The sequence below is a fragment of the Lissotriton helveticus genome, chromosome 6 (genome assembly GCF_964261635.1).
Source record: "Lissotriton helveticus chromosome 6, aLisHel1.1, whole genome shotgun sequence".
In the NCBI taxonomy this organism is placed as follows: domain Eukaryota; kingdom Metazoa; phylum Chordata; class Amphibia; order Caudata; family Salamandridae; genus Lissotriton; species Lissotriton helveticus.
This window is the reverse complement of record NC_136067.1, coordinates 1,436,005,687-1,436,029,186: the sequence shown is the minus strand read 5'-3', so window position 1 is coordinate 1,436,029,186 and position 23,500 is coordinate 1,436,005,687. Positions and strand designations below refer to the sequence as shown.

Below are 23,500 nucleotides of genomic sequence, written 5' to 3'. Positions count from 1 at the left end.
GAAACATGCGCTTACTCTTTTCTTTCTCTTCCATTTAACCAGACTGAGCCAGCAACGCGTGGCCGGGTACAGCTAGTACTATTATAAAATAACGTTTTGTTCACAGCTGCTAATGTTTCATGTATAATGATACAAAAGGAAATGGCTTGTGTTTTTAGTATTTATAAAGTTGCTGTGAATTACTAGATGCCAAATCTACTTGGGAAATTGTGAAACCACAGAGAGGATTCTGACTTCAGAAAATGTCCATACAATCACATATAAATGATATGTTATACCAAGTAAATAATATGCTTGTTTGCACTGTCTAGCTTGTCTTTTCTCAAACTTCAGTGACATTTACCTTCTGCCCATTGTGGATCTCGCCAGAGCATGCATCCTCCATTTCTATATCAACGAGATGCAGCAAGTCAACAATAATAAAAATTCTTTCTCTGGACTATCCAAATAACTAATTGCCTGGGGAGTAAACTGCTGAAATTAAATTGGTTCAATGGCCAAAGTTATAAACGTATTCTAATGGAACCCACTAGCAAGGTCAAATAAATGCTCGTAGGCTGATTTCAAAAGCTATCTAAAGGTTAGGCCACAGCACATATTGAGTTGTATTTAACTCTTCGATTGCGAATAAAGTGTAGGTGTTTGTACTTCTGAGATGTGGTTGAACTGGTTTACATGTATTTGGTCTTCTGGTTGGCACAGATGAGCTGTAAATATGACCGAATTCATGACCTGTGTTATTCAGTGGTCTAGAAGCAACAGCTCAAGTGTTCTCTCCCTAAATTGATCGGGTAGATAAACCTATAAACAGATTGCTTGCTGTTCCAGGTGATCCAATCTCTACTTCACTTGCTTGTTGTTTCTTGCAGGAAAACATCTTGCCTTGTACTGTCAACACTACTTCATTAGTGGTGACTTGAACTGGTTTACATCGAGAAGGTCCTATTATAAAATCCCTCATGCGAGCTAAACTGCGATGGAAATATTGCTTTAACATATTTCCATCGGTTACAGTGGCTGCTAAAGTATGTTCATCATATTCTTCCATGCAGGAAAAAGCTTTTGCATCTCATCCCCAAAGTCTACACTAGCTCTATGAACACATCAAGAAAAAATCATTGACCTTCCTACCCATCAGTGGCAGGATGAATGCCATCCTACCTACAAAATACAATTTTCTCTACACCTCTTGTATGCAGCTTGGTTGAGCCATCCTACAAAAGAATAATACTCTATTATTCTGGTTTGGTGCCTATGGTTCTCAGTGGTGGCCCTTAGGCATTTAACTTGCTGTGGCGTGGAAGCTGCCTTCTTTCAGAAACCTTGATCGCTTGCTTTCACCAGTAACATATATACTGAAGGTAAGCTGATAGCTCACATTTTTCGACAGGTATTTCCATAAGGAAGTTTATTTTTATGGCACCAATGCCATGAGACATTGTGTCAAATGCGTTCAAGGAATCTAAAACAGAATGAATACAAGGGATTAAAATTGAGGGAAAGGAACTAATGAGGACCAATCAGAACACATCTGTGACAACTTAGAGTAGTTTATCCCAATGCCAGAGTGCGCTCTAGTTTCATATCGACTGCAAAAAAAGACAGAGAAGGATGGAGAAATCATGTTATTAAATGAAACACTTTAAAAACGTTCTAAATATAACAGTTTATCCAGACATAAGGGCATTATTTATTACTTACTATGCACACGAAAGCATTTCAGGAAAGAGTGGGATGTATTGCATCCCGAGAAAAAAGCCCAGCATGACCAGTATTATGACGAACAGCCAAAACGAACTGTGAAAACAAATATCAAAACAACACATATCACAACGTTGAATTGTTTCTTAAAAATAAATAGTCATTCATAGCCTGTCGTGTTTCATACACGCTGCCAACGCAGAAAAAAATAACATGAAAGTCTTCTTCCTCTATAAACATATTATGTCTCACTTCAACGTTTTACAAATCATGTAAACTTGAAAATGATAATCAAAATGTGAAGAATTGTACATAACTCATGGCAGCTTCTGTCGGCCGCGTCACTTGTAATGAAACCACCTTCATCAATATGTATGTAATAAGTATATTTGGTCTCTCGAGGGCATTTCTATCCACTCTTATTTGCAAATTTTGACTTCCTGATGTCAAATAAATGCAGTACTCTACGCAGGGTCTTTGAGTATTGTGAAAACTAAACTAAGGGAAGAGCAGCGCAGGCAAGTTCCAGTCACTGAGGGAACTGGGCCTGCAGGTCCACATCCAGAGAGGGTCTATCTTCATGAAGCACCTTTTCAATTAAATTAAATTCAAACATGCGTTTATTAAGACCGTAGTCCTTCAAACATCAAAAATAAAATACGTTATGCCCAAGATTATATTTTTAATGTCTAAATAAAAACAGCCTATTTAATAGCCTTCTTATTCACTAATAAAAGAAGTCCTATTGTAAAAAATCTAACAACTGTAGTAAGAGCGAAAATGTTGTTTGCTTCCCACAGATTTTAGAGTAAGTACATTTTATTATTCAGTTAATAAATACAATTTGAATAAAATACAGTTGAAATCAACACAATTATTTAAACCAACAGTGCTTATAATTTCCTACAACACTTTTTTACTCAAATACCGTAATGGGGGTGCGCTGCTCAAGATGTCCAATAGACCAAAATATGTAGAAAAAATAACTTCTTTATTCCAAAAAATCTCTTTGATTAAAAGGCATCAAGTATAAACAATCCAGCCAACGCGTTTCATTTCCATATAAGGAACTTCCTCATGGCACAAAATGTGTATCACTAGTTAAGAGCACTCTGTAAGAGATGCCAGCAATAATTGGTAATCGCAGTTGTATAGCAGCGGTTGACTTCTTTGGTGTACTCCTATATATGCCTGTATTCAGCAGAAAGAGACTTCTGCCAGATGTCTGAAATATGGATCCAATTGAAGTAAGATAGCCCCACGAAGGCCACTCAATAACCAGGAATAGACTTTCGTGGCTGCCCCAGACAGGGAAAGGACAGGTTTGTGCTCGACGTAAAGGATTCCGCAAATTCTACTTAGAATATATATGGGCCACAGTGCAATACACTGTACCTTTTGAAAACTTCAAAAAGTTTGAAAACATTTTAAAATTATTTTTGGAACAGTTGGTTTTGGGGCAGCTAGAAAACATCGAGGCACTCCATATCACTTTTCCTGTTGAGAAAGTTCCATATATGGGAATGAAACACGTTGGCTGGATTGTTTATACTTGATGCCTTTTAAACAAAGATTTTTTGGAGTAAAGAAGTTATTTTTTCTAAATATTTTGGTCTATTGGACTTCTTGGGCTGCGCATACCCATTCATTACAGTATTCTATGATCTGGAGCACCCTGACGCCATTCAATGGCTGGCGTAGGGGTAACCTGCACAGCATACTCACATATAGGAACTGGCATGAGGTGCGGCACAGGAGGTCCGCCATTGTTGCCTTGGGAGATTTGTCTATTTACTCAAAGTACTGCAGTAAACATTTTTTGTGCGTATCGACCAACTCATGCCCTCTTAATTACTACTCATTATTGTGCAAAAATGCTTATGCAAATATGCTTACTCTTCATAAAACAGATTCTGCTTTTGTTGAACTTAAATGGAGATCCTCAACATTTTTAAAGTCATTGGTACTTATGTTTTAGTGCAAAACAAGTTACTCATACAATTCTATGTAGTGCTGTGAACATTTTTTGTGCATATCGACCAACTAATATTCCCTTCATTACTTGTCACTGTTGTGCAAATATGCTTATTCGTTTCATGTACCAGGTTTTGTTTTTGTGCAAAATGCATTTAAAACTAATAGTGTCCAGTCACTTAAATTAGCGTTAATTTAGACCACTGGTCTTCAAACAACATAACATCATGCCATTTTTATAAATAATCTAAAATCATCACAATATCATCAACAGCTACCACTAAGCTAAATATCCTGTAAGAAAGAGAAGAAAGCGCAGATTTCCATACACTAAATTACATAATTAAACAGCTCGTTATATACATTATGGTCACACACATATGTAAAATAATTGAGTACTTATTAAACATATTTATAAGAATTCCTATTAAGAAATATCTAAAAAAAATTATCTAAAAATTTTGCATCAATTAAAACTGTTTAAATCCAAATTCCATCGAGACTTACAATCTTCAAATTCATTTTTCCATAAAAGACCTTTTTACGGCATTTATATATTTCCCAATTGCTATTGCAATGTCAAGGGTAGGCAAATCTACAAGAGTTCTACTGCGTGTGCCCGGGATACAGTACCATATTTTAAAAACAATCGGACGTAAAAACAATTTCCGCATTTTACTTTTGAGCAATCTACTAATATGTGCAGGATGTCACATTTTGTGCCTATCCAACTTGTACAATTGCCATCAGATTGCAACATTTCTGTTTCTATTCTCTCATTTATCATCCAAGGGTTGATACCCATTCTTTAATCTTCATACTTTGCATCGGCGCCAACGATTAGGTAATGTATCCAGGTATGGATACCAGGCTTCATTCGCCCAACTATTCATCATAAATTGTACTGATTTTCTCTTTCTCAGATACTCCCCATCCTCCCTCCAAGACAGTTCATTCCGTAGGGATCAGAGTTCACTCTTAGTGGCATCTACTTGTAATGTATATTGACATATTCTCGTCTTCAAGTTCCACACATAGAATACAGTTTCTTTATGGTCTCCTTGGCCCATTTTAAATCACTACACTGCATCTCATTTTTACACCATTGCGAGAACTTCTAGGGCTGTATTACCGATGACTGCACCAGCGGTAATTGTCGATGTGCGAGAGAGTATGAGCTCAATAGCATTATATAGAGTCGGTCTGTAATGCCGGCGTGATGTTGGTGCAGATTATGAACTGTGTTTATCTGCGTTTGCGTCACTGTACATATTGTTATAGCACACAGACGTAAACGCACATAAAAAGAATGTAACATTCTCCGATACCTCCTACAATACCTACAATAGTTCGGAGTCAGAAGGGGATAACCATCAGGACTCAAGAAATAGATCCGATGAGAGACAGGGAGGTCAGACAAACAGAGAATATCAACCGTTTTTTTTAGGACAGCAACAGAGGAGACAACAACGAGGTTTCAGAGCCCGGGGGAGGGGACGTCAGGGCAACCAACAGGCAGGGGGAATGACAAGGAGACCGTATATGCGGACTCGCAGCCAGAAGGAATGGGACTAATAGGAGAAAACCCCACACTCCCCCAATGTGAACAAAGAACAGAGGCAGAAGTCTTTAAAGCCCCAATAATCAACCTCTCAAATAAAATACTAAGTAAACATGAAACCAGTGTCTTAGAAAAGGGTTTGGGTTTTGCCCCTAGCACAACAGGCTGCAGATTTAATATTGAAAGGGACGTAAGGGATCTTTTTAGAAAAATCAGAATCAAGAAGTTTTTTATGGGTAAAGAAGGCAGAGAAACCACCAACAAATCCGGTCTAAAACCGCTGTCTACATGGACACCCAATATTGGGATGGTTGGATCAGAGGTAGACACTTTTGAAAAAGCAGTAACCAGTGGCTTAGAAAAGTTATTAGACACACAGGTATGGACAGAAAACAACCTATCAAAAGAAGAAAGGGTGGCATTGAAATCCCTGTCATCCTGTGATGAAATCACGATAAAACCTGGAGACAAGGGAGGGAGTATAGTGGTTTTAAATACAGAAGACTACGAGAATAGAATGCTTATACTTTTAAATAATGAGTTACATTACAGACCCAGCAGTGTCAGGGAATGGAATAATCTAAATAAAAAAGTCCATGATGTTGTTAACTTCGCTAAAGAGGACAACCTCATATGCGATGAGGAATATAGATTTTTAATAAATGAGAATCCTAAGGTCCCAGCACTATATGGGTTGCCTAAGGTGCACAAAAACTTGGAAGATCCCCCCATGCGCCCTATAGTGTCTGGGATTGACTCTTTGACTGAGCCCCTCAGTAAATATGTTGATCATTTCATTCAGCCCCTGGTCACAAAATTACCTTCGTATATCAAAGACACTACCCATATGATCTCAAAAATTGAAGGGAGAGAGTTCAACAAGGATACACAATGGTTGGTGTGTCTAGATATTGAAGCGCTATATACAAATATCCCGCAAGAAGACACTGTAAAAATGATGAAGGATATTTTAGTTAATGAAAATGGCGACTTAACTATGCACAACACATTTATCATAGAATGCATAGAGATAATCCTAAAAAATAATATCTTTCTTTTTAAACAGGATTATTATTGTCAAATCAAGGACACCAGTATGTGAGCCACATGTGCTCCCAGCCTGGCATGCCTATATGTTGGTAATTTCGAGACCCAGCATATTTACAATGAAATGTGTCCTTTTTTCGAGAATGTGAAGTGCTGGTCTCGCTTCATAGACGACATTTTTTTCATTTGGGATGGCGAGGAAAGCGAATTAGACATCTTCCTCGAATGGATAAACTGTGGGGATTCAAACTTGAAGTTTACCTCCAATAAAAGTCAAGTGTCAGTAGACTTCCTAGACATTCAGATTCATGAAAAAGAAGGAGTCCTTAACGTAGACTTATTTGTTAAGCCAACAGATCGCAACACGCTCCTTCACCATAAAAGCTATCACCCGAGGTGCCAAAAAGATGGGATACCTTTTAGTCAATTCCTAAGAATAAGGCGGAATTGCAGTGATAGAACGAGCTACGAAAAACATGCAGCGATTTTAAAAACGAAGCTCGCCCAGAGAGGATACCCCAAACGCTTAATAAAACAAGCATATAAGCGTGCAAAGTATTATAATCGTGATAGTTTATTTGAGGCATCATCAAAATCAAATAACTGCAATGACCAAATCATTATGGTAAACGATTACAATGGCTTTAGTAACAAAGTGAAGAATCTGATAAACAAAAACTGGACCATATTAAATAAAGCTGGAATAACACCCACGACTAAACCTATCTATGCGTATAGGAGAAATAAGACCATAAGAAATCATCTAGTACATACCTTTAAAGAACCAAAAAGAGGAGGGCAAAGAGATGTTGTGACTAATAACCCCATTAGGGGTAATTTGCCGTGTGGTTCCTGTTCACACTGCAAAAACATCATCAAGACTGACAAATTAGAAGTGCAGGGCATAACCCATTGGATGAATGAACATGTCAACTGTCGCACTACCAATGTAGTGTACCTGTTGTTGTGCCCATGCAACAAATGCTACATTGGAGAGACGGGGCGCAAAATGCGCCTACGACTCACGGAACATCGCTCTGCAACAAGAAATCAAAAAAAGAATGCCCCCCTAGTTGAGCATTGGATAGCTCAAAATCACAATATCGATGAAATCAAGTGGTTCATTTTGGAAAAAATCAAGATCTCAGCAAGAGGGGGTGATCTAAATAAAAAACGTAAGCAGAGGGAACAATTCTATATGTCCAAATGTAAGTCATACTATAAAGGACTAAATGGGCGTGAGGAGTGGGACAGAATGATTCGATAATCACTCCACAGGTTGGCACACCCTCCCCTTATGAATATTTCTTGAAGTCAGTATAAAATGAGATATACGCTATAATATGACTCGTAATGAACCCTAATTTGAAAAGTATTGACTGATGTATCTGAGTACATGCTCGGGGAAATGGGTGAAGCTTTGCATTGAGGGCTGAAAGGGAAAAGAAAAATTGTAATATATTGTAATATATTCCCTTATGAATATTTCTTGAAGTCAGTATAAAATGAGATACAAGCTATAATATGACTCGTAATGAACCCCAATTTGAAAAGTATTCACTGATGTATCTGAGTACATGCTCGGGGAAATTGGTGAAGCTTTGCACTGAGGGTTGAAAGGGGAAAGAAAAATTGTAATATATTGTAATATATGCACTGAAGGTTGCGACAAATAGCATAACCAATACCGAGAAAAAGTTATTAAATCCTGTTTTTTTCTGAATTGTTAAATATGTGTAATGAAGAGTGAGTATGGAACATGTACTGTTTACACACAATGAGTAGAATCTACCAATACATACAAAACGAAATAACCATTATTTAACTGGAAGATGGTGCGAGCCCTGGTCTAGAATTTGCAGCCCTGGAGCTCATTTAGAACATGATATATATATATAACTTGCATAGGAAATAAACTAACAAATTAATACAGTCGTGTCAGTGTCAAGCTAAGACACACAAACAAATATATTGAACGTAAGGTTAGGGCGCCCAATTGATAATAAGAATTAGATACAAAGTGGAATATCCGTGACAATAGCGGGCTCGAACTCGTGGCCCTGTAGTTCACAATAAGCACCACAAACTACCAAAATGGCGCTAACATACGGGCGCCGAAAAGCTATAAAAAAGCAGCAACTAATATAGCAGCGATAACGCGTCTGTGTCATACTCAGACACACAAACAAATAGATTGAACGCAAGGGCAGGGTGATTAACAAATAAGAAGAATTAAATGCAAAGTGGCATATTCATGAAAACAGAGGGCTCGAACCCGTAGTCCTGGAGTGTACAAAGGGACAACAAACTACAAAAATGGCGCTGACAAACGGGCGCCTAAAAGCAATAACAAAATAAATGAACAACAATAGCCCTTGGATTCAATATCGGTATGTGTTATATTAAAATTAATGGAATAAAGCAAGGTGTCTTCATTAACTGGGGACTTTATTAGAGAACGCATACCCTGGGGACTCTTGTAGTTTCGATAATTAGTCGCGGCAATAAAACTACCGCAATGGCGCCCAAAATGCCTCACGATGAGGCAAATTATACCAATTAAAAAGTCAATTGACAAGCAATTGAGTACACGCAAAGGTATTTAAAGCCCACGCTTTCTGACTCGTGTTATCAGAAGCGGTCAAAGCAGGAAGCAGTCGGAAGCAGTTTCGCCTCACGCCGGTAAAAAGAAGGTAAGCGCTCTGACTCTGTGAGAAAGCGAACGGGGGCTTTGAACGTTCAGCGGGAACTCTGTCACCGGGTGGAGCATTCTTGGGATGTATATCTCGCCACAACAGCTAAACAGTAGGCGCATGGGGGGGAACCAAACCGCCTGTATAAAAAAATTAAACACCATGGGTCTAAAGGCAAAAAGAGTGTTGAGACTGGGCAATAGTGAATACAAGACGCCTACGTCCATAAGGTAGTAACCGGTAAAGGATAAAATGACATTATGTAAATGTGCAGATGCAATGTCAACCCTTTTTGGCCCATGTCTATATTTAAGATGACTTATTGACCCTTTAGGTCGTGAGCAGATTGAATTAAAAACATCGCTCCAACCCAAGAGTGAAAGCTTCTTCGGCACAAGAAAAGCAAGAGCTGCACTTCGGGCTAATGTAAAACACTTCATCCTATCTAGGTATGTATGTCATACCCACTGTCCTAAAAACAACTAAGATAGGGTAAATACACAGTTGTGGAATAATGGCCATATAGACATTTAAGCACAACGCTATGTCATTTTTAATACAGGTTTCCAGACACCATGTGAGAGGGTGTAAGCAAGAAACAGCCTGAGTGTCGGCATTAAGCGACAAAGTGATAGGTAGGTACTGGCAAGACCAACTTTAATTAACTAATCTAGGACCAAGGTGCACAATCCCCAAGTAATCATTGTGTTACGCAGTGAGATTACCGAATGTACATTGCGAAGTAAGATTACCGAATGCACAAGGGACATATTGGAACACAGTACCTGCTTTGACAGACACCTTTATTTAAAGGGTCAATAAAATCTCTATAAGTAAGTGAGGCATGAGATATGGACGAGCTAGCCAACACTATCTCCCAGTATGGCATATAATCCCTTGCTTTTCCTTTTAGAAAGTCAATGATTGAATAAGACCTTGGTGTGAACGATGCAAAGCGCAACGCCAAACTGAAATAGAGAAGTCCTGAAAATCAATACAAGGACTGAAATCCCTATACTTCAAGTAAGGGGACTCAACAAATTATACAGTAATTACTATTAGATTAGTCCACAACTAGAAAAAAAGACTCTCCGTAAGAACAATGTACTGATTATATTCATTTTCCTTTTTTTTAGAAAGAAGTTAAAATTTTGGTTTTAAAATTACGTCTGTCCTGAGGAAGGTGCCACAAATGTAACCTACGCACCGAAACGCGTCGACAATGGGACTTATTAACTGAATATGAATTGTTTTGTATTGTGTACTGAATTTGAATATACAAAAAATTTTTTTAACCTGGTGTGACTCTGAATTACAAACCGTAATTTGGAATTGTTAGACAGTAGTTAAAAGTGTAACAGAGCACCCTTTTAATAATTTTAAGTGTGTATAATGCAATACAAAGTTTATAAATGCAAATGTCTTTCTTTTTAAAAAAAATAAAACTTTGAGAGTAACTAAAAATGACATTCTAGTGTGGAGTACTAATGTTGAGTAAAACTATAACTATAAAGTAATAACAATTGATTCAAACGTGTAGGCCTGTTGGTCACTTATTGAAAGACTAATATACAGAAAGGAATCCTTTTTGATACAGTTCTTGATACCCAGTCCTTTCTGGTCCCTGGGAAACTCTCTTCCTTTGGAGAGAGTAAACGCACATAAAACAGACATACTCTGGAGCACAGCGACAATTAGCGCTGGCGCAGTCATCCGTAATATGGCCCCTTGTCTGTTCCCGGTCCCAATCTTTTCCAAAACCTTAGCAGGGCCACTTGAGCCTGTACATTCCTTGATGTCATCCCTAGCTTAAATCTGATTGCCTGGATCATAGATGAGCTCCTTAAAGTAGTTGAGGGGGTATCATCTCACTGTATGCCTATATCAGCGGTTTATGGGACATGTCTTCGTAGAACTGATTGCATATTTTAAGCCCACATACCGATGTAAGGGTCTTTGCTTTCAGCGCCTCTAAATGCAAATGCCACTTTAGGGTCCTGTCGAACCAGACGCTGAGGTATTTGTACTCATTCACGATTTCTAGTTTTAATGGGCCCTAATACCAATTGCACCTAGGATATCTTATTCCAAAGCATAAGGTTTTGGATGTATCCAAATTTACAATTAAATGCTTTGCCACACAGTATTCTCTAAATGCATTTAACTACCTTTGTTGGTCCAGCTCTGTCTGGTCAAGGATTACTAGATCATCTAAATGCAATAAACATGATAGCTGTTTCCCGTTCATTTTTGGGCTTGCACTTCTATCTACCTCCAGCACAGATGGCAGATCGGCTGGGAATATGGCAAAGAGTAGAGGGGTCAGCATGCAGGTCTATCTTAGACCATTATTGATTGCTATTTTCGGTGTCAAAGTCCCCACCTTATCCTTAACGGTCTATGCCAAATTCCCTCTATGTAACTCCTGCATTATGACCGGAAGTCCTCCTGGGATGTCAACTTTTTTCAAGGTCTTCCATAGGCACTTCCGATCTACTAGGTCAAACGTTACCCGGAAGTTTACAAAACAGCAATACAGCTTCCCTCTTTTCTCAAGTGACTTCCGCACAGCCACTCATAGGTCAAAACAGCGGTCAATTGTTGAGTGGCCTTCCTTAAACCCACCCTGTTCCACAGGCACAATTGACCGCTGGTCCAACTAGTACTTCAATCTACACAGAATTATTTTGGCAAATACTTTCTCACCAACATCCAGCAAATTAATCAGTCTATAATATTTCAGGGCTTTCATATATCCCTTCTGATGTACTGGTCTAATTACTGCTCCCTTCCAATTATTTGGAATTTTGCAAGATTCTAACATAGCCAAGAACATCTGTGACAGGGATTCAGCCCAAGAATTTAGCTGCATCTTTATTATAATAGCAGGAAGGTTATCAGGTCCTGCTGCTCAGGTTAGCTTTAGCTTCTTTATGGTATACTTCACATTTTCTATAGTGAAGTACGTTTTTATATCTTTAGCTACCCCACCCCAGTGTAATTTTTCGCTATCTTAATGCATGTTATATATACCATACAACTCACCCAAGTATTCCTCAAAAGCTGCTTCTTCTACCACACAGCTCATAGCCCTTTGGAGCTGTTCTCTGAAAGTTCGCCAGTTTTACCATATATGCATCAGTTAGTCTTGTTGTCAAACGCTTGGGATACTCTAATTGTTTAGGAATTGCTACATCACGTGGACTCATATCATCACTAAACAATTCGCGTTGCAAAGGGTTATGATTGCTACCTTCTCTTTGGCTTACCTGAAACCCCTTTATTAAGGCAACATTTCATGTATGAACAAAGACGTAATCAATTGGGCAATATTGTATACCAATCTTACATGTTTGCTTGTCTGGACAATCAGTTTCTATCCTACCATTCAAGCTGAATAACCCCTTTGTCCCCAAATACTTCCCTAAGGCTATATCTTGTTTAGAGGGGATGCAGTCTGAGAAGTCGGCTACGATTGTATTATATGCTCACAATATTTCTTTAAACCAGGGATCTAACCTTTTCGGATTCAATTTATGATTAAAGTCTCCCATTACAATGACTATTTCAGTACCATGCTTTTCACACAGAGTGTCCACATCTACCTTAAAATCCCCCATCTCTGTCCCATATTCCTCGTGGCACCCCCACTGCATGTAGACATTGATAAGTGCCACATTTTGACACATTTTATCTGAAGCCGACAAGGATATTCTGCAGACATGCAACCATTTGCATTTTACGTTTATGGGTGTGACCTTTTTCGCATTCCTAGTTCATATTAGTGTCATAATCCCTCCCGCTGGGTGCCCAAACCTTTTTTTCTTTGTTGGTCTGTGAATTTAGACGAATCGTACAATTGTAGGGGTTTTGTCGCTAAGCCAAGTTTCTTGTAAACATATAATCTCAACACTCTGGGCTAGCTCTTTTATCCTATCTATTTTTACTGGTCCTCCAAGCCCATTTATGTTCCAAGATGTAATCTTAAGGCTATGCGAAAACCCAATGTCCTGATCGATTTCATTTAGGCAATCAGTCTCCTCATGATTCCACTCATGTACAACTGTTTTCTGAACTCCAATTAGCCCAAAGTTTACTAATATCTTAGTCATCAACAACTATTTTGATGTTTTCTTTTTCTCCACACTCTTCATCTAACAACCTCACCTGCCTTTTTTCTAAACCTGCATGACACATCAAAAAATCTCTTCCTTGTTGGCTACTCTCCTCTAATTCTTCATCTGAGATTATCCTTATCCCTTCCTTCAGTACCTCTCTCTCTCTTCTTTTACAATTGCTGCCATTACCAGCCCTGAATACACTAAAACCTTAGTGATTTCCTTCCCTTTACTATTATAACTGAAAGCCACCTGTCTCAGGTCCTTGGTCCCAATTCCTCTTAAACTAGGGCATTTTGAGAATGAATATAACAGCTGGGACTGATTTAGGAGTAGAATCTTCCTTGTTTTTTTCTTCCCCTTCTCTATTTGTGAGGGTGTAAAATGCAGCCACTCATTACCTACTGCCTCCATTTCTGTGATATGGGCATTTGCTCTTCCCTGCAAGTTGTTCTTACTAGTAACTGCTTTTGGTTTTCTTCCTCCTTCTACTATGTTCCCGGTGTTAACATCTCTTCCCAGGTCTTTTCCATAAATGATGTCCTTTATACCCTCCCTACTGTATTTCAAGGAGGTTTTTGATTGGGCCTCCTTTATTCCCACTTCAGCATTAATTTTTGTTTCACCTGATAGTCCCTGCAGCTCCTGATCTTCTCTAAAAATACTAGAGGCTCTCCTCTCTTGAGGTGCTACTTGTAGTGCACCCCCATCTTACTTCCCTTTCCTTGATACCTTTACCTTCCCTGTTTTTGTACCTTCCTTCTTATTTTTCTCCGTAGGTTATAGTGCCTATGCCAAGTGTATTCACCCGGTCTCTTTATCAGCATTGGACATCTAGAGATGTACATATTCTACAATTCTTCTAGCTGCATGGTTTCACCGACACTATCCAAGCTCTGAGTGTCAGGGACTGGCCTTATTATAGTGGGCATTAGGCCCCTAACACTTTGTAACTCACCCACAATATTCTGAAGTTTTGTTTTTTGAGTTTTTAAAATATCATTATTTAACATAGTAACTTCTAATAACCCTTGCAACGTCAGCATTATGTCCAGCATTGAGGCTGAAAGAGTTGCCAAGATTTCTAGGCCTAATGTAATGTGATGCTCAGAGTCTTCTGTAATTTCAGTCCGTAGATTGCGAGGCTGCTCCATACTCTTATCATGATTTCGCCTTGTGGCTATATCTAAATCATCTCTCTGGCCGCTCCCCGTTCCGTCAGTAATACTCGCCATCAGACCCCAAAGAAATGAATGGGAAGTCATTCTCAATTTGCGTTGGTTAAATACACCATTAAAGCAACATTCTGGGACCAACTAACTACTTCTTATGACATTCTACTGGTGGAGGTCTACTGGCCCCCACCATTTCTGCTTGCATCCACCCATGGTGAGGATTTAATTCTTCCTTTTTTTTACATCCTGCCCCTGACAAAGTCAAACCAGCGTATGCCTCAGAATGGACCCTTACATTGGCCCCTGCCTGTTACCGCAACTGTGTCGGTTGGGATATAAATTCCCCTTATCACGGTATTTCTATATGATACACCCCACAGGTACACCCACAATATCCTATTAAGCAGGACATGAAAGTGCCAGTTAAAGACATTGTTTCTCAAGTGGAGTACCTGGGTGTAATTGAGCCATATTTCTCTCAAATCAATAATCCTCTTTTTCCTTTTTAAAAAACAGGTCATTCCTACTGCATTGTCTTAGATTATAGACATTTGAATAGTTGTACATGCACATTTGCAGTACAGAACACCCACAGTACAGCCCTCATAAACAATGTAGTGCGTAAAAAAATACAAATCCACCTTGGGCATTTCCATTGGTTTCTTCAGTCAAAATTTAGCTCCTGAAAGTCGAGACTGGACCCCTTTTAGCCCCCTACATTTTCCGATGTACTATGCATGACTTCCAATTGGCTATAAGAACAGCCCTGGAGTTTTTGCAGCATGAATTGTGTCAAGTCTTCATGACATTGACCCTGATGCCCTGTCTTAAGTAGACAATATCTACTTGACAGACAATGAATTGAATCTTCATTTAGCCCAAATAGATCATATAATATTGAGGTTTGCTGAACTTGGTTGTAAATTAAACTTTAAGAAATCTCATATAGCTTTTCTAAGTGCCCTTTTTCTAGGATATGAACGTACAATTTTTTTGAGAAATGAGCGCAAATTGCAAACTCCAAAACTCTCTCAAAAATTGCAGTCCCTCCTAGGATTTTTAAATTTTGGCAGAACATATATTTCTGATTATATACAGCACATAAAACCTCTTTATGCATTAATACACCCTGATTTTTCCAAAGCATGCTGGACAACATAACACGCACATACACTCAGATCAATACAATCTCATTTGCTTGAAACATGTCACTTACATATATATGTAAATACCCCAAACGTAGTCATCTGAATTTTACTGGGTGTGAATGGATTCACATACATCACCTTTAACGAATGTGAAGCGGTGCCTATAGCCTATAAATCTCATTTATATTCAGATGCCGAAATTAGTTTTGCTTCCACTGAAAAATTTTTGACTGCTGTCCAGATGGCCATCCTTAAAGAAAGGCCAGTTGTTCAAGGAAAACATATTTTTGTCATTACTCCAGTGCCATCCTTGGAGACTGTCACTAAAGCCATTGTTCCTAACACTAAATCCTTCCATCCCAGATGGATACAATGGACAACATCCCTAATAGCAGTTTATGTAGACTTTGTCTTCTACCCTTCCTTGCAAATGCAGGTATTTTTACAGTGTGAACATGTTTCTCCCTTTCCATCTACTTTTATGCCTCTTGTTTAGTACAAATGTACTTTTTACACTGACGGTTCAGCTCAACCTTTTATAGTTTCTAAGCAACAGTCTTCTGCTGCATGTGCCATCATTATTGGAGCCGTGTTAGATGGCGTTTTTTTCACCCTCAAACAACTAGCACACAGTCTCTAGGAAACTGCACTGCGCAGTTCGCTGAACTGAAGGCTTTGCTTCTTCCACTTGAAAATACAGATCCAGCATTCCCCACACTTATTGTGTACGATTCATATTATTGTGTACAATCTTTTAATGATAATTTATGTTTTTGGTGACAAAATGATTTCAGAGATTTGAGAGGTAGCACAACCAAGCAGAAACTGCTTTGGGTTAAAGTGGCAAATCTTAAAGATGGATTGCCACACGCTCATGTAATACATTCGCTTGATGCATGTGGGAACACATGCAAAAGGGAATTCTCTTGCTGATGATGCAGCCAAATTTGCAGTAGCCACACCTAAAATAGCAGCAGTAACACGCCCTAAAGCACTATTGCTCATGATATCTTGGTTGCCATCAATGTGTTTAAACATGGCTCCCCGTTACAAAAGACTTTTCCTTCGAAATACTCTTATCATTTAAATGACCTGAATGTTCCTTTTGTAACTATTCCTGGGGTTGGTGATTGTTTGATTTCCAACCTAGACTGCATACATGCCTTGATTGTAGTGGCACATGAAGGTGTAGCTTCCGCGCATGTGGGTGTGGTGGCCACAATTTTGTTGCTACAGCAGCGCTACTGGTGGAAAGTCTTATAGGAACAAGCAAAAAAATATGTCTTGTGTTGTGGCATCTGTCAACAAATTAAAAGTTCCATCGTGGCTTGTCTTCAACAGACACCCCTCTTTATTTCCAACAAGCCTGTTGGATGTATTTATCTGGATCATTGTGGTCCTCTACTTTCAGACACTGCATTTAAATGTATTTTGGTTGCAGCTGATTCTTGCTCTGGATTCTTCTAAGTTTGGCCGCAACACTCAGCTGACACTCAAACTGTTATTAAAGACTTGCAAGTCTTTGTCTGTACTTATGGATGTTTTGCGTTCCATTCGGATCAGGGTGCGGCTTTCAGTTCTGAACCATACCTTGATTCGATGATGTCCTTGGGATACAAGTGTAATATTCCTCTCCATTTAGGCCCAAGTGCAAATCTGTTGTAGACAGAATGAACCGTGACTTAAAGGAGTCCTTAACAGCAAGAGTATTAGGCAGAGGGCACGGTTGGCTGAACCAACTTTATGGGGTTCAGCAAGCCCTTATTAACCTTCCGAAAAGATCTCTGCTTGGGCAGACCCATTACGAAGTGCTTTTTGGCATCAGGATGTATGTTCCAAACCCTGACAGTCCATACGTTGTGGTGGCTGCTGCAACTTTTGATGTAGATAACCAATCTTACTGTCTTGCTGTCTTACAGGACACACACAAGATCAGTGATGTTCAATCCAGCAAATGCATGCCTGCATCTCCCTCTCCAGCAGCAGACATACAATCTGCAATTTCTGTCTGGTTTCCAAAAGTTGTTGAACTCATTCAAGAAAAGGCTGTGATTAAAAAGGAATTTGGACTATCCTTCTGTGCTCCTGCTCCAGTCCTTGGCTTACAAGGTACAATAATTGTGATCTTGCCATCACTTCCTGGTTCTAAGGATAAATGATTTGCCTCCATTGAACATGTCAATCTACACCATGTGGGCAAATCTCTGTACTAGGCCACAAAGTGTTTATACACTTCGGTAAGACTTTCCTTTGCAGACAGTGAGCGCATTGAGACCCTCAAGGGTGAGTAGGGCACTCTATAAATCCCTGATTAATTGATGGAGTGAGTACCACCGATTCTGAATTTACCGGCTGTGGGGAGACTAATCCTCCGCCGACACGCCAATAGAAACAATAACAGTTTCTATTATGAGGCCTTCTATAGCAGATGCCATTTATTTGGATCCATCATTGGTGAATCCATCCCAATTGGATTTTTCGAGTCTTGCTGCTGAGACACAGCCTCCGGGTTTCTAACTTACTATCTCCAGCTACTATATAGATCAAGACAATGTTTCTTCAGACAGTTCTTCTGTTTTGCATCCACCTCCAACACATATTTGGGTTTTCATTTTATGGTTGAAATGCACTAATCTAGTCCTGCCTTGGATATATGTCTGGATCATACTCTCTTTGTTTTTTTTGTTCATGTGGATTGGATGTGTGACTACTTCTTTCTGTTGATCAATGGCCATTACTGCCCAGAATTGAATTGGCTGACGGGGTGTTGGCCTCCCATTCTTCTTTGTATAGACTTAAAAGAGACTTGTCCTCTGGCAAAACTTCAGCCATTCCAGTGACTGATGAAATTGTTTGGGATAAAGTTCCTTTCAACATATTTGGCCCTATAGAGATCCTGCAGATACCAGATGTGTTCAAAGTTTATATGGGAGTTGTACTAGTACCAGGGTTACATTCAGATGATTGGGATGTTGAAACTGTAAATTCTATGCTCACAGATTTTGAGTATTATGCTGTTTTTTAATCAAACGCTTTATATCTCAATTTTGCTAACTATGCTGATATGTTCTGTTATCAACATTAAGGACATAATTTCCTATACAGTGCCAGTAGTCAACTTCCACGTTTTAATTATACACAATGGGAAAATAGTCCGACTCCGCCACAAGAGAGTTCCCCAAAAAATATAGAGACAAATTTAAGTATTTTATAGGATATTACACTTCGGACCCAAATGTCATAGTATTTCAAATCGGTTCCTAGTCCACCAAAAAATATTGTTGACACAGACCAAGCTAATATATACAGCTTTGTTTGCTAACCTGACTAGAAAATGATAAGTGATTGATTTAAAATCAATTTGGGGAACAAAATTGTGGCATGTTCTGGGAACAAAAACATTTTTTCGATCCTGCTTAATTCCTACACAAATGATTTTTCTCAATCATACAATCCAGCAGTCTGGGCTTGGCAACAATTAAAGAAATACATGTTCTATAATTGCCTCTATTGCCTGCTTTGATGACTGGCAAGGTTTGACTAATTACTCCGAAGGACAACTGAATACCATGGTGCAGAATGGTACATTCAACTCCACACTTTCAGGTCCTAATGGGTGTTTATTGTTACCAGTACATACTGATAGTTGTCATGCTCATATTCTCAATTCCACGCCTTGGTTCATATCAAGTAGACCTGATCCCCGATACTCTCAGTCACAACATCCTGATATAGTTACCACATATTCGGGGGGAAAACTGTGTCAACAATGGTTGGAACATTGGACACTGTCTGCATTGAAGGAGCTTCTTTCTTTCTTATCTGAAGACATACATTTGTCAGATTTTTTTGGGGGTCCCAGATCCCCATGTTCTAAAAGATTTATATAAAATACCTACGATGAATTTTGGTAACTATCACAGACGGAACCTGCTGTGCATTTAGGGCAAATTGACCAAGATAATTTAGATAAAGTGCTTGCTGTTGTTGATGAGAGCATTAGTATGCTGTCTTCTCATATTTACAGCTTAAACAACATTGTGTCATTCATTATTCATATCATGCAAAGTGATTTGTTAACATTATGTCATGGTCAAAGTCAGCTTAGATCCATCATGCAATTCAGCTGGACACTTCAAGCCCTTAAAAATGGGCTCTTACCGTGGCGCTATTTGAATTCTAGTAATTCGGCTAGCTATATGTAAGGAATCCTGGTTCCCCTAACTTCTCCCTCTTGTTATAATACTGTAATGGGAGTTACTTACTGCTTAGCCATCAAGATTGCTTCAGAATGCAAGCTGGAGTCCTATACATTTTATCAGTTTCCCAGTTAGTCACTTGTTACAACAATGTCTAGTTTTCCCCTCTGCATGGGATTGTAGATAGTTTGTTGCAGCCTTCCCGTCCAACTTTGAAGGCAGACTTCAGCAAGCTAAGCAGACTCAAAGCATTATTGTTCCAACAAGAAGTAGGTGACTAGAACATCTAGTGAAATACAATCATTGTTAAATTCAAACCATCCCCTGCATTTCAGAGAATTAGTACATACAATTTTTAATGCCTCTAGTAAGGCCGGCATTACCCACTTCTTTATGATTGTTGGCTCACACCTCGTTAGTTCCTTCCAAACTCTTGCTGGAATAATACCAGCCTTTATTCACTCCATTTTTTCCAGTGTAATCTGAGGATTTCCGTTGCTGTTATTTCTCGTTTGCGGCATCCTTGTCCTGTTTCTGCTCCTCCAGAATGGATGTTCCTTTTTCAGGACCTCTGGTCATGGCAAATCTCCAACACAACTGTGAGCATATGCTTCAGATCTTTGGAATGTAGTTGCTGCAGGAGCTGGATCTTGATTGGTCTAATATTCCGACCTGCCTGGTTTACCTGCATCCAACCCATGTTCCACTGTCTCTGGTGCCTCTTTGACTGGGCACTGGATCTTTGCCTAGATTCTAAGACACCTACTACTTTGGACATTGTACTGCTTATGAGTCCCTTAGCGACCAGTTTTAGGACTGTCCATTGGGTTTGCGACTTCTCTACAAAGCAAAGTTTGATTTACTCACCATCGAGGAATTATGTGCATCGGCATATGGATCACAGGATACAGGTTCTACTAACAAGGATGCAGGTTGCCAGGCAATCGTCTCTGCATCAGCTGAGACCGAGGATCATGTTTGTTCTTTGGAGCTAATTATCTGCGGAGTTGGACTCCTTTAGGGAAAGCCATTCAGCTGGCGAGTGACCCAATAGATTCCTCTGTAAAACCATGATTTAATTATTTTTCCAAACTGACAATTCCTTTATTAATTTTTAGCGTATCTTTTTTACGGGCCATGCTTTGAGTTTTTTAAAATGTTATAATTACATTTACATCATGTATTGTTTTTTATCGTGCAATTATCCTGACCAATGGGAGGTTGCCATGTGTTTCCTGCATGGCCCATTGTCTTTTTCCCTATGTTAGCCTAATTCTGCACGTAGTAGACATCATTTCTTTGCACATAATACTGTATACATATGCTTGGTTTTGTGCCACATTGTATTTTCACACAGAACCTATACATGTTTTTGTGTTCTGTTCTTTTCCTGGTATTTAATTTGAACACCAAAGATAAGGTCATACAACAATACCCCTTGTTATTCTTTCTGGTCAGACATTAGCACCTAGATATATCACGAGAATGCTGCTGCTGTTTGTGAGCGGACATGTCTTGTCATATAACTGAGGACAGGAGTTCTAAAAAAACAACACACACAGATTAAGAGTTCTAAGGAAAGAGTGCTAGGTCAGCTGAGATGTACAACATCCATTGATGTATGCTAAGGTATAGGATCCACCACTAATCCCACAAACCATAATATATAATCACTTAGCTTCAGCAGAAGGGGTGGGTAGGTGAATCTGTCTTATGATATGACAGGGCTTTTTATGGTATATGGGGCCAGATGTAGGTAATTCTGTTTTACCGACTCATGAATACCGAATTTTACCGATTCGGTATTTATGAATCGGTAAAATAGAAGTACCGAGATGTAGGTAAATCCAGATGTGGATTTACCGAATCTTTAAAAGTCGGTATTTACCGATTCGGTAAATACCGACCGGTAATGCCCCATTCATTCCTATGGGCTTTGAAGCCCATAGGAATGAATGGGGCATTACCGGTCGGTATTTACCGAATCGGTAAATACCGACTTTGACAAGGGTGCAGGGAGTGTCACTTTGACACCCTCTAGCACCCCCAAAAAAGGTTCGGGGGCCATGTGGCAGGCATACCTGCCCTAAGGGCAGGTCTGCCTGTCATATGGCACAGGTGTGCATGCACACATGTGCATGCACACCTGAATCGGTATTTTACCATCAAATTGAATTTGATGGTAAAATACCGAATTTGTAGGGCTTGTGGGACTCAGAAGAGTCCCACCTACATCTCAATTTTACCGATTCTGTAAAAATACCGGTCGGTAAATTTACCGACCGGTATATTTACCGAATCGGTAAAATTACCTAAATGGCCTGTTTCCTGCCCCCTACATCTCAAAAGCCAAATACCGGTCGGTAACGGCCGAATTCGGCCGTTACCGACCGGTATTTGGCTACCTACATCTGGGCCATGGTTTGTTAATTATGCCACTTTTATCAAATGCATTTTATTTCAAATTGTGGCACAAATACTATATCTTAGAGCTTGATAGTTTAAATAAATATTATGAATTTCCTTTGTGTCTCTGATTTACTTTATTGTGGAAAGGTACGAGTGAGTAAACAAAAGGGTGTATCCTGGTAACGCGATCCCCAGGAGGGTCAAAAGTGTTGTGTTCTGGGGTGCCAACTCACTTGTTTCTCTGGGAAACTTAGGAGGGCAAGTGCGGCACTATAGCTAGTCTAACTCAGCTTCATGGATACTGAGGTGGTATGGTGACTCTACATGCTTATGTTCTATGGTCCCAAGCATAATTCTGTTCCTGAGTAGAATCCCTACAACACTTCTGCCTTCACCAGGATTTAGGCAGCACAAGCCGGTGGTGGCAGCATATTGTGGAGGGACCAGTAGTAGTGAACAGGACCTTGTTACCCTGTGTGACTAGAGTAAGGCCTACAGGCTCACTCATATTTCTGCTAATTCCAGTGCTGTGTGCTTAACTCACCCTTGCTCTACTTCTGGGAGATGTGGAGTGTGGTGTAGCGCAGGAGTAGTGACTCTGCTCTGGTTGTACGTGGGCCTGTGAAGGATACAGTACAATGATAGAGGAGGAGTACTGTGTAGTGCCTGTGAGATTAGTTCATGAGTTGAGTGTATTTATGCCTATGAGGAATACATGACATGAAAGATGTACTGCTGTGCAGTGTGCGCACAATGAGAGCATATGGAGGGTGCATGTGTGCTTGCATGAAGTACAATAAATAAAGGGTGAAGTGTGTTCAGTGCACCTATGGCGAGTGTGTGTGCCTGCAGAGTGTGAGTTTGTAACAAGCACACCCTGTTAAATATATAAAAACTTCAGTGTTGCACAGTGTGCGAAAACTGAGTGTGTGTACTGGAATCATGTGTACAAGTAAGGGTACAATGCACGGAGGTACTAGAACTGGAAAGTAACATTTCTGTGAATGTGCACTAAGTAAGTGTGCCTGCAATGGCATATTAAATGGAGGACCATGGGATCCAGTTTGGGTTGCCTAGGCCTTCCTGGTGAAGGCATGAGGTGGAGAGAAATCCCACCAGACAGATTTGTGCACTGATGCAAAGCTGTGTCCCACCCACATTGGAGGGAAAAGGAAGAGACTCCTGTTACACTTCAAAAGACTGATCTTTGATTTAGTGTTAGATCACAAGGAAGGGGCCTTAACACAACTTAAGAAGAGAAATGGGGGGCTGATAAAGGAATCATAAGGAGGGGGTCAGGGACTAACGTTTTGATGTACATCTCACTGTGGCTGATATCCAAGTGTAAATCGGGTCACTCCGATGAGTGGTGTTGTTGTAGAATCAGCTTTGGAGTCTTGCCTGCTGTGAAAGACATCTTTCATGCACGGAAGAAAGAGAGAAGTGTCCACTTTAAATGAAGCACAACCACAACA

General features: G+C 39.6%; 1 protein-coding gene across 1 annotated transcript in view; it reads right to left on the bottom strand.

Moving 5' to 3' along the window:
- Nucleotides 1-1,700: 1,700 nt before the first annotated feature.
- Nucleotides 1,701-23,500, bottom strand: part of LOC144762745 (MFS-type transporter SLC18B1-like) — a 427,196-nt gene continuing 405,396 nt past the window's right edge. The window contains exon 10 of the mRNA XM_078647997.1: nucleotides 1,701-1,797. Within this exon, the coding sequence (XP_078504123.1) occupies nucleotides 1,701-1,797 (97 nt within the window). The remainder of the gene's footprint in view (nucleotides 1,798-23,500) is intronic.